This window comes from Artibeus jamaicensis, unplaced genomic scaffold, assembly GCF_021234435.1.
Source record: "Artibeus jamaicensis isolate MK-2021 breed Jamaican fruit bat unplaced genomic scaffold, CSHL_Jam_final scaffold_1019, whole genome shotgun sequence".
Classification (NCBI taxonomy): domain Eukaryota; kingdom Metazoa; phylum Chordata; class Mammalia; order Chiroptera; family Phyllostomidae; genus Artibeus; species Artibeus jamaicensis.
In genome coordinates, this window is record NW_026522025.1 from 1452430 (window position 1) to 1470247 (window position 17818).

At 35.5% G+C, this 17818-nt stretch overlaps 1 protein-coding gene across 1 annotated transcript in view; it reads right to left on the reverse strand.

Annotated features, from left to right (window-relative positions):
• Positions 1 to 17735, reverse strand: part of LOC119040203 (AGBL carboxypeptidase 4) — a 1071017-nt gene extending 1053282 nt beyond the window's left edge. The window contains exon 1 of the mRNA XM_037133086.2: positions 17631 to 17735. Within this exon, the coding sequence (XP_036988981.2) occupies positions 17631 to 17664 (34 nt within the window). The 5' untranslated portion in view covers positions 17665 to 17735. The remainder of the gene's footprint in view (positions 1 to 17630) is intronic.
• Between the last annotated feature and the right edge of the window lie 83 nt (positions 17736 to 17818).

Genomic DNA, 17818 nt, shown 5'->3' on the forward strand with positions numbered 1-17818 from the left:
TATAACTTTGCTCTTTAAAAATAAGAAGCACAAAGATAAAGTGCCATTCTAATCAGCTCTATTATCCAGAAACGCTCCAGAAAGTCCCAAAATACTCATATTATCTCTTCACAGCATTATCTCCTCACAAAAACCACGGATCTTACAGGAGTTGAATAATATAAAAAGACAAGAGAGCATCTGAAAACCAAGACACATTTTAATTCTTTCCTGGTAGTTACACCTTCAATAATGTAACTTTGTGTTTTTCTTTTCTAGAAGAGTAATTGCATGATAAACTTGGAGAGTGAGGAGCTGCATGACAGCGAGAGATCAGCTGTTAAATCCCCTACCTCTAGACATACTGTATTTTAAAGCAATTTTTAAAACAATCCAAACAAATTAAAAAACCAATATCAAATATTGGTGTCACTTGCAATGATAGAGCTAAGCACTAAAATGAAATGCAACACCAATGTGAAGATGATGCATTTTTCACATTTTATTTTAACTATTGCATTTTTTGTCAAGGCCTAGGCTGATAGAGGTACTAACTGCAATGGCTTAAATTATATGTATTTAAATTCACCAGTGATCTGTCACTTATTAGACATGTAACCTTGGCCAAGCTGTTTAACTACATCAGTCTCAAGTTCTTCACTGTAAAAATGATGATACTAATACCTTCCTCATAGTTCTATAAGGATTAAATAAGTTTCAGAATTCTGTAACATATAGTATAAGTTTAGCACAATGACCCCTGTACTAATATGAATTATGTATATAAAACTGTTCTATACATTCTAAAGTGCTATGAAAATGATAGGGTTATCATCACTGACATATATTAAAGTTATATCTTTGCTATAAAAATGCTCAAATATAACAGGGTCACTTGAAAATTAAATGAAATAACACATGTAAAAAATGTTTAGGACAAGGCAAGCTTTCAACAAATGTTGGTTTAAAAATCTACAAGTAAAACTCCCAATAAAGCCAGGAAGATTTAGTACACTATCTAAACCAGACTATTATATGACTGCAATACTTATATATAATAACCTTTCAATTAAAAGACAGAATATTATGTGGTATATTAAAATCATCAAGTGTTAATGTTTGAATACAAAAACTTTCATGCAATGTTATTAGAGCCAACATAATGCAAATTCCCACTATAAGATGTTAGTTTTTGTGTATATTTAAAAATACATATATATAATTTTATACCTGTTATTGCTTTCAATAACTGCAAATAATTTTTCATATGTTTGTATATATGACAAAATCTATTCTAGAAATGAATATATTGCAAACTTTATAATACTCAGAACTTTTATATACTCTGATTTTTTCAAAATCTTTAAATAAATGATTTTTATATTCATTAGATGATACATAGCTATACTTACATGATCAACCACATAAACTTTCACTGCCTTTATCTCCTCTCCTGGCTCTCTTAATGTCAAGTCTCAAACTTCTAACTGCATCTTCATTGCATCCACCAGGATATCCCATTATTACCTCAAATAAACCTATCCTTTCCACAATAAAACCATTTCCCCCTTTGATTCCTCCATTTATGTCAATGAATCCCCAAGTTTAAAAACTCATTGTTAATCTTTTTTCTCTCCTCTCTGAAAATATATCATATGGAAAGAAGAGCAAAGGACTTTGGACCAACTATATCTGTATCACTCCTATTTCCACTTCTCAGTAGTTGTCCTACCTTAAGCAAGTTATTACAACCTTTCTGAACTTAAGTGTCCATATCTATAAAAATAGAAATTCATCTCACCTCGCAGGATTTTATAAGACTTAAATAAGCGCATATAAGGTTCCTAATAAAAACTGAGCATTAAACAAATATTGATAAAGCAACTTCTCTTTTTTCATCACATCTAGTCATCAAGAACTACAGATCTTTACTACGACACACATTCATTATCATTGCCTGTTCTGGGCCTTTCTCATTTAAATCTTCCAATCCCAGGTCTCATCTCATTCCTTATCTATCTGAGGTAATGACCACAAAAAAAGCCAGCCTGTCCAGAGGACTCTGCTTACCTGGCACACTAGCTCACAATAGCACTTACACTACTTTTCATCAATATGCAAATCACAGTTTACTCCAAACGAATTCTTTCTGCCCACCTTCCATCACTATCCTTTATGATCCCTTATAGAATCCCTTGGGATTCTCTCAGAATTAACTTTGATTACAAGTCCTCCCGTCTCCTCATCACTTACCTTCCTTACACCTGTCTAATCTATCTGCCACCCAGTCTAGCTCCCCATGCCACCCTACCTTCCAATACTAACGTGATCTCTAGGACTGCAACTCAAACTCTCTCCAATGCTCCTATACTCTTTGTTAAATGCTCCCATTAATACCTAACTCTAAAATCTGCCTCTATTCAGATTGCCCATATTCCTCCTGCAGTCCTCTTAAGAGGCTGAGTGATTTTTCTTAACCTAGGATCTCTAAGATGAGAGGAGGAACAGTATTCTCAGGTCCAGGTTTGCTTACAGATAATACTCTTACGTCCTTACCCAAAAATGCTTTCTTTTGGGGAGGCCAGGCCATGAAACCAAATCACCCCTCCCCTGCTAACAATAAACTGCTACAGAATTTCTCATCACTTCCCTGAGTGCTGAAAATACAATAAAGAATAAGGCCAATATAACAGGTGATACCTGTTATATAACTTTTAGATCTATACAGACTAAAAGTAAAGGGATGGAAAAAATATTCCAAACAAACGAACATGAAAAAAAAGCCAGGTAGCAATACTTATATCAGACAAAATAGATTTCAAAACAAAGGCCATAAAAAACACAAAGAAGGACACTTCATAATACTTCAGGAATAATCCATTAAGAAGATATAACCTTGTAAACATATATGCACCCAAAACAGAAGCACCTAAATATAAAAAGAAAATTTTCGAGGACTTCAAGAAAGATATTGACAGCAACATACTCACAATAAGGGATTTTAATACCCTATTATCAATGATGGATAGATCTGCCAAGCAAAGAATCAACAAAGATATTGTGGCACTGAAAAACACACTATACCATATGCACTTAATGAATATATACAGAACTTTTCACCCCCAAAAAACAAAATATACATTTTTTTCAAATGCACATGGAACATTTTTCAAAGATAGACCACATGGTAAGACACAAAACAAGCCTCAACAAACTCAAGAAAATTGAAATCATACCAAGAATCTTCTCAGATCACATGGCTTAAAACTAGAAACCAACCTCAAGGAAAAAACTCAAAAATATTCAAATTCATGGAGACTGAATAACATGCTATTAAATAATGAATGGGTTAACAATGACATCAAGGAAGAAATAAAAAAGTTTCTGGAAACAAGTGAAAATAAACACACAACAGCCCCCAACTATGGGACACAGTGAAGGCAATCCAGAGAGGGAAGTTCATAGCAATACAGGCCTACCTAAAAAAGATACAAAAATCTCAAATAAACAAATTAACCCCACATGTAAAAGAACTAAAGGAACAACAACAAACAAAGCACAGAGTGAGTAGAAGGAAGGAAATAATCAAGATCAGAGCAGAATTAAATAACAAAGACTGAAAAAAACAATCCAAAGGATCAATAAATCTAGGATCTGGTTCTTTGAAAAGATAAACAAAATTGACAAACCTTTAACGAGATTCATCAAGAAACAAAAAGAGAGGATCCAAATAAATCAGAAATGAAGAAAGAGAAATTACAACCAGTACCACAAAAATACAAAGGATTGTAAAAAATTACTACAAACAACTATACGCCAAAAAATCTGACAATCTGGGTGAAATAGACAAATTTCTAGAAATATATTGTCTTACAAAACTAAATCAAAAAGAGCAGAAGGCTTGAAAATACCAATAACAACTAGTGAAATTGAAGCAGTGATCGAAAAACTCCCACACACAAAACCCTGGACTGGATGGCTTCACCAGCAAATTACACCAAACATTTAAGAAAGAAATAACTCCTATCCTTCTCAAAATACTCCAAAAAATTCAAGAAGAGGGAAGACTCTCAAACTCTTTTTATGAGGTCAGTATTATCCTAATTCCAAAACCAAGTAAAGGCACAACAAAGAAAAAACTACAGGCCAATATAGCCAATGAACACAGACACTAAAATTCTCAAGAAAATATTGGCAAACTGCATCCAGCAATACATTAAAAAGATCATACATCATGATATAGTGGGATTCATGCCAGGGATCAAAGATGGTATAATATTTGCAAATCAATAAACAAAATGAAAGACAAAAATCACATGATCATATCAATAGATGCTAAAAAAATTTGAAAAAGTACAGCAAACATTTATAATAAAAACACTCAGCAAAGTTAATAGAGGGAGTATACCTCAAATAATAAAGGCTGTATATAATAAGCCTACAACCAACATCATACTCAACAGGCAAAAACTAAAAGTTTTCCCACTAAGATCAGGAACAAGACAAGGATGTCTGCTTTCACCACTTTTATTCAACATAGTATTGGAGTTCCAGCCACAGTGATCAGACAAGAAAAACAAAAGGAATCCAAATTGGAAAGGAGGAAGTAAAATTGTCATTATTAGCAGATGACATGATAGTGTACATAGAAAATCCTATAAGGTCCACCAAAAAACTAATCAAACTAATAAGTGAATTTGGCAAAAAAAAAGTGGGATACAAAGTCAATATACAGAAATTGAAGGTGTTTTTGTATATTAATAATGAAAGATCAGAAACAGAAAGTAGAAAAAATCCCATTTACTATAGCAACAAGAAAAATAAAATAGTTGGGAATAAACTTAACCAAGGAGGTAAAAGACCTGTACTCAGAAAACTATAGAACATGGAAGAAATTAAGGGAGACAAATAAATGAAAACACATACCATGTTCGTGGACTGGAAGAATTAACATCATTAAAATGTCCATACTACCCAAAGTAATCTATAGATTCAATACAATCCCTATCAAAATACTAATGGTATATTTCACAGATATAGAACAAACATTTCAAAAATTTGTACTGAACCAAAAAGAACCCTGAATTGCCTCAGCAACTTTGTGAAAGAAGAACAAAGTACGGGTACCACAATACCTGATATCAAACTATATTACAAGGCCACTGTAATCAAAACAGTCTGGTACTGGCATAAGAACAGACATACAGATCAATGGAACCAAATACAGGACCTAGAAATAAATGCATGTCAATATAGTCAGTTCATATTTGACAAAGGGAGCAGGAATATTAAATGAAGTAAAAACAGCCTCTTCAATAAATGGTGTTGGGAGATCTGGACAAGTACATGTAAAAAAAAAAAAAATGAAACTGGACCACCACCTTAGACCATACACCAGAATTAAATCAAAATGGATAAAGGACTTAAATACAAGTTATGACACCATAAAAGTCTTAGAGGAAAACATAGGAAGGAAAATCTCAGACATCCCACGTAGCAATACATTTGCCAATCTATCTCCTAGGGGAAGAGAAATAAAGGAAGAATAAACAAATGGGGCTACCTCACACTAAAAGGCTTCTGCATAGCTAAAAAAACCATATTAAAAATAAAATGGAACCAACTGTACGGGAGAACATATTTACCAATGATACGTAGGACAAGGGTTTGAATCTCCAAAATATATAAAGAACTCACATGACTCCACACCAGGAAGATAAGAAATCCAATTAAAAAATGGGCAAGGACATGAATATACACTTCTCAATGGAGGACATACAGAGGGCCCAAAGACATATGAAAAGATGATCAACATCACTAGCCATTACAGATATGCAAATTAAAGCCACAAAGAGATAACACCTCACACCTGTCAGAATCGCTATCATAAATAAATCAAAAAACAACTAGTGTTGTTGAGGATGTTGAGAAAAGGGAACCCTAGTATATAGTTGGTGGGAATGCAGACAGGTGTAGCCACTGTAGAAAACAGTATGGAATTTCCTCAAAACACTAAAGACAGAACTGTCTTTTGATCTAGCAATCCCGCTACTAGGACTATATACCCTAAGAATACCAAAACACCAATTCAAAAGATCCTATACACCCCAATGTTCATAGCAGCACAATTTACAATAGCCAAGTGCTGGAAACAGCCTAAGTGCCCATCGGTAAATTAGTGGGTCAAAGAACTGTGGGACCTTTACATAACGGAATACTGTGCAGCAAAAGGAAAGAAGAAACTCCTCCCCTTCATGACAGCATGGATGGAACTGGAGAGCACTACGCTAGGTGAAATAAGCCAGGTGGTGAAAGACAAATACCATGATCACATCTAAAATTGGATCTAATCAACAAAACAAATGAGCAAAATAGAAGTAAAGACTTGGAAATAAAGAACAATCTGACAGTGACCAGAGGGGTGAGGGGAGGGGTATAACGGGAAAAGAAGGGGCAAGCAAAGGAACAGGAATAGAGGACTCATGGGCACAGACAATGGAGGGGACTGACTGTGGGAGTGGGGGTGAGCTGGGTAGGGGTGAGCACTGGAGAAAAAGGCAAGACAACTGTTACTGAACAACAATATATTTTTTAAATAAATAAATAAAATTTACATCTTATTATAATTTTAAAATAACAATTTAAGTTACTTCCCAAGACCCAAGGAATCCAATGTGGGGGAAAGTCAGAGGTTCTGTTCACAACTCCAGTTAAACATTTCACTCAGCCAGTATTGCCTTGTGCCTGATAAATATTTGCTTATAAATTTGTAATGGAAAGTGTGCAAAATTAACAAAGTTGTATATAAAATAACTTGAATTTAAGTACCAATGTTGTAAGTATGGCTCAAATAAAGCTTTTAACAGTTTTAAATAATTATCTTTATTTAAAATCCACATAACCATTTGAAATTTTTAAATGACTAATAAAAACTTGAAGGCAAAAATAAAGATAGTGTCAGAATTAAGAAATGTGGTGATTCCCTGATGCATCCAAAGACTGTTTCACTTTTCTTCAGAAGCAGTTTTCTTACATTTAGTAAATTAATATGAGTAAAAAACAGATGTTGGGCCCTGACTTATCATTTTTAAAACTCTGAGGTATTTAAAAGTCAAACTTGATTTTTAGGAATTCCATACACTTAAGTATTTTTTAAATTACATTTCCTAGTCTATTTCTTCTCTTTGGAACTAAATATTCACAACACTCAAATTAGCTGGCAAGAGTAAGAAGCACATCCATGTTAGACCTGAAATACTTAAGAACCAGAGATTTCCACTGGCCTGAGAGACAGATAATACCCAAGTAATAAAAAGAAAGAAAATGATTTTAAGAAGTGGAAGGGAAAAGGAACCAAAGATCTAAGGTTATTCTGTAGGCCAGTATCTCTCCTACTTAACCACAGCAATGAAGGATAGGAAAGCCTGTAGCAGAAAAATCAAGAATGCTACAGAAAAAAAGATAAAGAACATTGAAAAAATTAAAATCAGCAGTATAAGAACACTTAGCCTCTTAGAACAGAAGCAAAGGAATTTATCTCTTCTCCTGACAATACTTAACTCTTCTTTAAATCCAATTTTACTGAAACTTTAAAGTTTCAAATTGTGAATTGTTCAAAGCAGATATCCACAGGATAAGAATGCTTTTGTCACTCAAGTAACAAGAAAACTCATTCTCCCAGTTTTAAGTGGGGAGGCAGTACATTTTTCAAGCGTGGTTGTCAACTTTTGATAACATAACAAGAAATTGCATTAAAATTAGGTATCTGAAGAAAATTTTATTTAATTCCATTTCATCAGTATGACATGCACTTCAATGTAAAGTTCACTGAAAACAACTTTTTGCCAAATTCAAACCACTTTGAAAGTCAAGATGCACAAATGATAAAGACAAATTTCTCCCTTCCTCCCTCCCTTTCCCCCCAAAACACAATTTGACCCCTAGACTAATCTGGTTCACTAATTAGTTATGATACCCAATGTCTCAGAACATGCCATTCATATTTTAACTAAAAAATTTATGCGAAACCTGAATATCTATGGAGTTCCTTAATTGAAGAAATTCAGTCAATTAAAAAACTACTCATCTAGTCACAATACAAAAATCTGCCAGTGGCAGAAAAAATATAATCAGCATAACATAACTTAAAAATAGTCCTAACTCTGGCAAATGTTGATGAAAAAAAAGAAAAATCCATCTTTCTTAGGACCTTATTAAAGCAGCTTCTAGAAATAGAGTAAATTAGATCATGATTCCCTCCTCGAAATATAGGGAAATGTTGCTTTTACAAAGCTGAGTCCTAGACCACTTTTATATTAAATTAAAAGATCCATTCTCTTCAGAGAAAAGAATAAGAATGATTCACCTCCTTTATTAAATCACTTGATTCTCCATCCAGTTCTATGAGTGATGCTAAGCTTCAAATCAAAGCCCCCCAGAAAACCTATAAACCTGAACTGAGATAAGGCCTTTCAGTCTTTTATAGGAAAGTTCGAAACATTTTTATCAGACTGCAAAAATTTTACTAGCATTTTCCATAATTGCTATTTTTGTGGTGGTACCCTGGTAATGTTATTAACAAAATAGGAAATTAGAATCTTACTGCTTTGGATATTTTCAATTTTAATTAAAATCATTTTCAGTTCTTAATGTATTTATGACACTAGGGATACATGTCCCAACCAGACACATTTATAAAGTTGCTTTCTTCTGGTACCTGGGGTAGCTATATGACCAGTTAGGCTCTTTACACATATATGAAGCTGCATGTCTCAAGGAATAAAGGTCATTAACTAATCAAGTGAAATTAGTTAGAATTACTACTCTATTATGTAAATTATATACGCCCTCACAATTCTATTGAGTAAAGGATTAGTAGCACAGTTTTAAAGGTGAATAACACTGAGGCCCAGAGAAACACTATTACACAGTAAGTGGTAAAGTTGGGATTGTAAATCTTATCCATTTAATTCTAAAACCCATGTCTCACTTACTGTGTCCTGTTGCCTAAAAAGACACACACCGCCAAATGAGGCTAAAATTAGCTTGTTCTGTCACCAGTTTACCAATTCTGTTTGTACTATATTCAATTAGAAAACTCTGTAAAATATCAAAAGTTTCTCCACTTTCCCCTTCATCTATGTCAACATGCTCAGCTTCCAATAGCGTAAATTCAAATATTTAAACCTAAAATTTATGGATAAAAAAGGTTTCATTAATTTGGCCCCCAAATAGTTACTGAATGCCTACTATGCAGCAAGCATATACTAACTGCTATTTTAGTCTCTACTACGCAACACTTCATTTACTCAATGAGTGTACAGATGTCTAAGATGAAAAACTTCATTAACCCCATGATTAGAGTAATTATAAGCAAATGAGCACTTAATACATTTGTCTGAAAATTAGGGTATATATTACCCCTTCCTCTAAGTAAGAAAATTGGTGTTATTTTAAGTTCTACCATGTGCCATCCCCTCCTATTATCAACAAGATTTTAGATGTAGGAAATAAAGCCAGAAGGCAGAGTGGAGTAGACCCTGAGAGAACTGGTGATGTACGGACTTACGGTCAGATAGACTTGGGTTATAGTTTCAATTCTAGTACTATACTTACTGGTTGTATAACCTGAACTATATCACTTAATCTTTCTGAACCCCAATTTTCTCAGATATAAAACTGCAATAATTATATCCCTTTTGCAAGAATTTCATGAGAATTAAGCCAGATATCTGTAAAGTGCCTAAAACAAAGGAGGTACTCTGCAAATGGCAAAAGATTGGCTTACTGAAATAACTAACTTTATTTCTAAAGGTCATTACTATAATACCTGATTATCTCTTTTCATTTTAGGAGAGAGATAATTTTAGGGCACCCATTATTATTTATTGAATGGAATCAGGAAATTTAGGTTATAGTCTGGCTCCTCTTGCTAGCTGTATGGCCCTGAGTAAGTCGCTTTACCTCTGACATCCAATATAAAGGTAAAAATCTATACTTCCTATACTGCTTGAGATGTTATGCATGTCTTTCCTACTGACAGGGGAGCAAGAATGAAAGAATCTGGCCTTTAGAATCAGAAAGCCAGCTTTCCGGCCACATAAGCCTAAACTAATCACTTACAATTTTGAACCTGTCTATGTAAACTTGGACTCATTCTTCAGGTCTATTGTGAAGCAAAATGAAAGAAAGCAAATAGAGTAAACACACAAAAATAAAAGTATATAATAAATTGATGACTAAATAATTTAGGAGACAGTTAGTACAGATGCTATTAAATCAACACTTTCCAACAAAATATTTCTACTTTGAAGATTTCAGATTCTTAAATGTAAAAATTCATTAATAAAAAGCAAAGGATTTCTTTTTTTTTAATCCTCACCCAAGGACATGCTTTTTTTATTTTATTTTTTAGAGAGAAAGGTAGGGAGAGAAATGTCAATCAGTTGTCTTTCACAGGCACCCCTACCAGGGACTGAACCCACAAACTAGGCATGTGCCCTGACTAGAAATGAAACCCATGACCTTTTGGTTTATGGGAAGATGGACAACCAACTGAGCCACACCAGCCAGGACAAGTAGAGGATTTCTTAACCTGGATTTCTGGAGATGGACATATCTTTGAAATCATATTCAAAATTCTGTGTCCACACATAGCATGCATTTTCATGAGAAAGAATTGTTTTTTCATCAAATATGCAAAGGGACCTATGAACTCAGAAATGTTTAAGAACAAATGGGAAGAAGGAATATAGTCTTTAGCTCTGTTACTAAATGAGCAATACCAGCAATGTCCTGAATAAGCTTTATTCTTTCACCAACAACTTTTCAATGCATGGCTCTCTCTGCCCTCCACTCCTCTTCCCCACTCACTCCCGGTCTCTCTGCTTACCACCTTCACCAAGCTGATTCCTTCTTATCATTATTCAAGACTCCTATGTCCTTCCTCTAAGAAACTTTACTGAACAACTACTACCACCACCACCCCCAGGATGTCAGGGAACCATTCTCTGGCCTCAGAATTCTTTATACCATTCTATTAATGCCTGGATGATAATTTTCAAACTCTAACTCTATTCCTCCTCTATTAAGATGGAAGCTCTGTGAAGGCAGAGACTTTGTCAATACATTTCCGGATTATCAAGAGTTTTGCACAATGCCTGACACATAGTTGGTATTCAGCACATATTTTTGAATGAATAACTTTTAAATGAGTAACACAGTCCACAACATGGTGATTTCTTCCACAAAGCCATGACACAGAGATTAATATATTACAACTCATGACTTTTAAGACTCCTGAAAAAAGGCAAGCAAACTATAATTGATGGCAGACTGTTTTTTCAATTCCTTTCCACCAAAACTGAGAGATTTTTCCAACACCTTGTTGAAAGTCTTGATTTAGGAATTTCCATTCCTATATAAAAGTTCTGAATCATATATAAAAATCTAGAAGTCTTTTTGTGTTTCCTTGTTTTGTTTTCTTTCAATTGACATGCAAGACAATTTTTTGCAAGTCTGTTTAGAGTCTCAAATGCTCACAATCAATAATTCTCAAAAAATATATGACTAATAAAAACATCTCCCTTTACAGTTTGGAAAAAAAGAGAGGTCTCTTTTACAAATTCCATTAAATAAATGGGAAATATAAATAGTAAAAAATTAGCATATTCCCATATGGTAAACACCATCAATGAGTTACTGCAAGTCCTCACACTTGCAATAATTTTTTATAATCAAACATAAAATTCAACTATGAATGAAATTTTCTTAAATCAATAGTAAAATTAACATCTATTCCATTACTAAAATTTAACAATTAATAAAAATATTCTGAAACTCCCACAAGACTGGACTGCTCTAATGACTCAAAGACAAAGGTGTGACTTTAAGACAATCTATACAAAATATTGACATCCTTTTGACTTCCTTAATGCATAGCTCTCCAATATCTCTCATTGAAAATGACACTGAGCCAAGATACTGACGCTGAAGCCAAATACACTATTCATAGAGAGCATAAATACAGAAATTATTAGAGCTCCTAAGAATAAATAAGCACATGATTGTCATGAAAACAAGGTGTTTCTGTCCCAATACTTTTGGCATTTTTAATAAACCTATGGTCACTGACCTTACAGAAAATATAAAGGAGACAAAACTAAAGTTTTAAAAATAGTTTGAAAAGGGGATAAAATTATACAGATCCACATACCCTTTTCCACAATTCCAGAATCCCTAAATCTCTAAAAAAAGTAATATTTTTCATAAGTCTGGTGCCAAAACTAATTTGTCAGCAAAACCTAACCTAAATTGATATAAAGCTATTTATAATTTTTATTTATATTAGTGTGAGTGTGATATTAACGTATTTGATTACGGGGTACTCTCCCATACCCCATTGGGGGTACTATGTAAGCAACAATACATACTGTATTTTGTCATGGACAATGAGCACTTTTTTGCTCAAATTTTTTAGGGAAAAACAAGGATGGCCATTATACATAGATATAATGATTATATACACCATAGGTACAATAATGGGTATAATAATCTTGTGTATAATGCACACAAAACCTGTGGGTGCACATTATACACAACCAAATATGGTATGTTGTATTACCTGTTCATAATTTTAAAAATCTGAATTCTGAAATGCATTTGAATCCAAGGCTTCAGATGAGGGATTATAGACCTGGATTTCCTCTTCTTTTAACAGTGATTTTACCATAAAGCCTTTACAAAAAGGCACACATACATCCACAGACCAAGGCAGACAGACACACACATGTAAACAGCAGCAATTTTCAACTGGTGTACCACAAGGATTTTTAAAACATGAAATATATGACTATTTAGTCACAGTCACTGACCTCTTTACCCTTAGACTGTCAAATAAAAAACTGACAATAGCCAAGACAACAATAGTCATCCAGAGTGAACGAATCAAAATTATACCTATTTTTTGTCAGATTGGCAAAAAATGTATTGTTTTGGTGTGCTGCATAATTTTAGAAATTAGTTTATGTGTGCCATGAGATGAAAAAAGGTTAAAAATCACTGGTGTTCCCAAATTAAGCTACCATTTATTTGTACATTGAACACATTTCATATCTTATCTCTAATTCTCACCAGAATAGAAGGTACTACTATCACCAATTTACAAAGAAGGAAACTAAAACATAAAAGGCTTACATATTTTGCCCAACTACTAACAAATATAGAAAACATTATTCTCATGATTAAGGTTTTATAAAATTTCAAGATTCTGCCTATGGATGGTTTCAGATACCTAGTTGCTTATTTTTTTAAAGTTTATTTCGCAAAGAAAGCGATCAAGGTACAGGCCATTTTAACAGATGGCACCATTCTAAAATTTCTAGGCTATCTCCACAAAAGTAACACGCTTGGCAATACAGGAAAACAAATTGTCTTGCCAGGTAATTCAAACAAAAGCTTTTTTTAATGATAGTTGGACAGTGGGGAGAAGAATCTGGGAAACTGAAGCAGTGGTCATCTAGCCTGAGACTAAAATTCCTATGTTTGTTAACTACAAGTGTTCTTTTTTATTATCAATAATAGTCAAATTGTTGGAGGAGAAAAATTCTGACATTCATGTCCTGATTTTAAAGTACAATGTTTAAAAGAAGAAACTTCCCTTTGCAAAGCTGACCTTCTTACAGAGCTAGTACTCCTTCAAGAAACTCCTCAAAATCCACCTTATAAAAGGTATGTCCCGTGAAGATAGTTCAAACAATTCTGCATTCTCCAGAACTTGGTGTCTGGCTTTCTTCTGATAGCAAATCAATTATATCAATGAGAAAAAAATGAAAAAGAAGAATATGTAACATTAATCACTGTATGTTTAAGCTTGCTTTTAGCCCTGCCCAGTGTGGCTCAATTGTGTGGAGAATCGTCCTGTGAACAAAATGTTGTAGGTTTGATTACTGGTCAGGGCACATGCCTGGCTGGTCAGAGGCCATATGGGAGCCAACCAATACATGTTTCTCTCTCCCTCCCTTCCCCTCTCTCTAAAATCAATGATGATATCCTCGGGTGAGGGTCAACAATAATAATAATTTTTTTTTAAATAAAGCTTGTTTATATATGTAGCACACTTGAATTCTTTTATATTCGAGCTTCAGGGAAACTAGGGAAATACCATTTATTGGGCTCTTTAGATATATTATCTCTATAATTCACAACTATCCTACAAATATCATCTTCCTTTTACAGATGAAGAAACTGATTAAAATATTTGAATCCAAGGTCCACATCTAATTAAGTCATAGAAGCAGAACTTAAACAAAAATCTGAGCCCAAGTTCTTTTCTGCTTCACCTTTGCTAATGTATGCTTAGCTTAGAATATTTCCAGTTGAGCAGGAAATTTCATCGTGGCTGTTATTTCTTCAGTATGTTGTATGTTGCAATACAAATAACAAGCCAAATAATAAATCTGGACAATGCTAAAATAGCCAAAAAACTACCATCTCACACTAATTATTTGCACATCTTAAGCAAGTTTTTTAATTTCTCTGTGCCAAAACTTCTTCACATATTAATCAAATAGAGATCCTACCTTAGATAGTAATTATAATGCTGAAGTAGATTAAGACATACAAAGCACCTAGTACAATGTTGGGCACATGATACACACTCCATAAATCATAGCCATTGCTATTAAGATGAAAAATCACCTGATGGACATATTCTGCACCAGATGACTCCAGCCCACAATAGCTGGACACCTAATCCAAAAATAGTCTTACACTGGCTTGTGATCTATGACATGATCTAATGGGAAAAGATGATGTGTGTCAATCAGATTGTCTCTCTTGGGAATCTGAATTAAGGGACAAAGATTGAGGCAGTTAATACTGGCTCAAAAGTTAAATGGTTTGGCTCCTGACTTGATCAATTTTCTTTCTCAAGGTTACTAATGATATTAAATCTACTGCTATATCTAGTATTGTAGTCATCCTTTTTATATCATTTAGTAGCACTTAATCTGTTGAATATGCCATTTGTCTTGAAATATTCTTTTGGTTGTTCTCTTATCTCTCTATCAGTTTCTTTGGAAGGCACTGAAATATTGCAGCTACTCAAAATTTTACCCCCGGTCTTTTCTCTGCCCACTCTTAACTCTTCCTCTTGGGAATTTCATCTACACTATGACTTCAGTAATTATCTCTATGCCAGGTCAGATTTTCCTTGTTAATTAAACTGCCTTGTCAATCTCTCCAGTTATTTGGATACCTTCAAGATACCTCAGGCTCCAAATGCCCAAAACCAAACTCATGATCTTCCTTCTCAAACCTAGCCAAGGTCCCTTCCAGTGTTCCCTATTCTCTGCAATGGTTCCCCCAACTATCCAGTGGCACAAATTAGAAAATTGAAAGTATGCCTTCATAATTCCTTCTTCCTCATCTCCATTTTCCATGAAGTCCTATAAATTTTATCTCTTAAATATTTCACAATTTCTCTCCAACTCCACTGCCTTCTAACAAGTCTCCTTATGTCCACTCATATCTTCAGTACTTCCCACATGTAGCCAGTTATTTTTTTAATGATCCTAATCATGTCATGTTCCCACTTAAAAACTGTCAATGGCTTCCTTTATTCCTGGTATTTTTAACCAAAATTTATGTTATATTGTATAAGACCCTGCAAAATCTGGTTCAGTTTACCTCTGAATCTCCTATTGCCCTACATGCAGCCACACCTATCTTCTTGTAGTTCCTTAAACACACATCATGTTTCCTCCTACCTTAGCTCCTTGTACATGGCTTTCAGCTCCTAGATCACTCTTTGCCTTTCTCTTCATTTATTCAATCACGATTATATCTCAGCTAAAATATCACTTCTTCAGAGAAAACTTAAACCTCCCAGGGGTGTCCAAACTTTTAGCTTCTCTGGGCCACAATGGAAAAACAAGAGTTGTCTTGGGCCACACATTAAATACACAAACACTAACGAGAACTGATGAGCAAAAAAAAAAAGGTTTTAAGTAAATTCACAATTTTGTGTTGGGCCGCATTCACAGTCATCCTGGGCTGCATGAGGCCCACAGCCCACAAGCTGGACACCCCTGCTAGGCCATATCAGCCTACTCAGCTATTCATTTAATAACACTTGTCATAACCTACTCTACCTACTGTACTTCTACACAAGGTACAGTTTTGGACGTTGGGATTGATAAACACAACAAAGACCCTTGCCTTCATGGATCTTACATTCTAGTAAAAAAGACAGGCAATAAGTAGTAAAAATATTAATTTAAATAAATACTTGAAGACAGTAGGTCTACAGGGAAAATAAAGAACAAGAGAATCCCAAGCAAGGAGGTTCCAGTGCCTAACTTGTTTCCTGGCATACAGTTGGCACTCAATAAATATTCGTTGAGTGGATGAGTATATAAAGGAATAAGTATGTTTAAGTTATGAGGGAGTTTAAATTATGAATGAGTAGAGGAACTAACCACTTATTGGAAGACACAGAGATACCATGAAAGTAAGAGAAACCACTCAGGCCTTTGGTCATTCTTGATGGTTTCATACAGTTTCTAGTTCCAGTCACTATATGGTCTTACCATAACGACCACCTCCCAAGTGGGTCACTCATGTAACCAAAATACTTAACCAGGACACGTATACAAGATTATGCAACTTCCATCACCCACCACCACATACACCCACAAAGCCACTGCTTCTCAACACACACACAGATTATCATTTGTATTAAGGCTCCAGTTCTTCTGACCTCAGCCCCTTTTGGGGACAAACTCCTTTCTGTATACACAAGACTGTAAAACCCCTTCCCGTCTTCTATGACCCTGTAAGACACTTAGGTCAATATCTCTCCAAGCCCAGTAATACAAGGCGCTCACCTCGGAATATGATCCTATGTCTCCCTTCCTATCAGTCATCTTGCCTCTTAAAGACTATCTTCCAACCACAAATATATGGATATGAACCCCTGTAATTCTGAATGACCTTCAAGCTCACTGATCCAATATTCATTCACACTAGGGCTTCAGCCTCCTTTGAAGGACTGGAGCTCTGGGTGTCCCCTCTAGCCTCTTGTCCTTTTAAGGACCCATATAAGGAATTGTATACTTTCCCTGTGTCCAGGGGTGAGCCTAAGGCACTAGCCTACTTCAAAAAACAAATACTTTGTGTATATTCCCCTTCCATGGCACTGCCTGATATTAAAGTAAAACTTCTCTTAAATTCACCTGCCTCCTCAGAATCAGAGCCCCTCTCCCCCAAGCCATGGCCCTTTAGGGAGTCCCTTCTCATATTCGCACAGAACTGTGTCTATCCTCTCCATGACGCAGCCTACCCCTGTGATCAGCCCCCATGATGGGTGCCTCTCAGGACTGGAGTCCTATGTCCTCCCAGGGGGCCCCACGTTCACTCACAAGTGCCACACTCTCCCATACATCCCTCTGCCACCAGGACTCCGATGTCCCTGACTGCCACAGAGAGGGATGCATCTCCTTTGACCCCTGACCCCGGGGTCATTGCCTCAACGCGCAAACACACAGGGGTGCCTCCTTTAGGAGTAGGGCCATGCTCAAGTCCCCTGTCCCCAAAGGCCCAGGACAGCCGTGCTGCATCAGCGCTTTCCCTGGTCGACCGCCCCCACACACCTGCCTCAGACGCCGTCTGGCTCCGCTCCGCCATTTTTTGTGGTCCCTCCTCCTCAGAGCCCAGAAGAAAATCACAGGGCAGTGGGGAGCGGGCGATAAGATCTGCGGGCCACCGGAGCTCCCTGCAGCGGACGCGGCGCGACGGTTGCCAGGGCAACGGGCGGCCGACAGGCGCGTGCCAGGGGGCG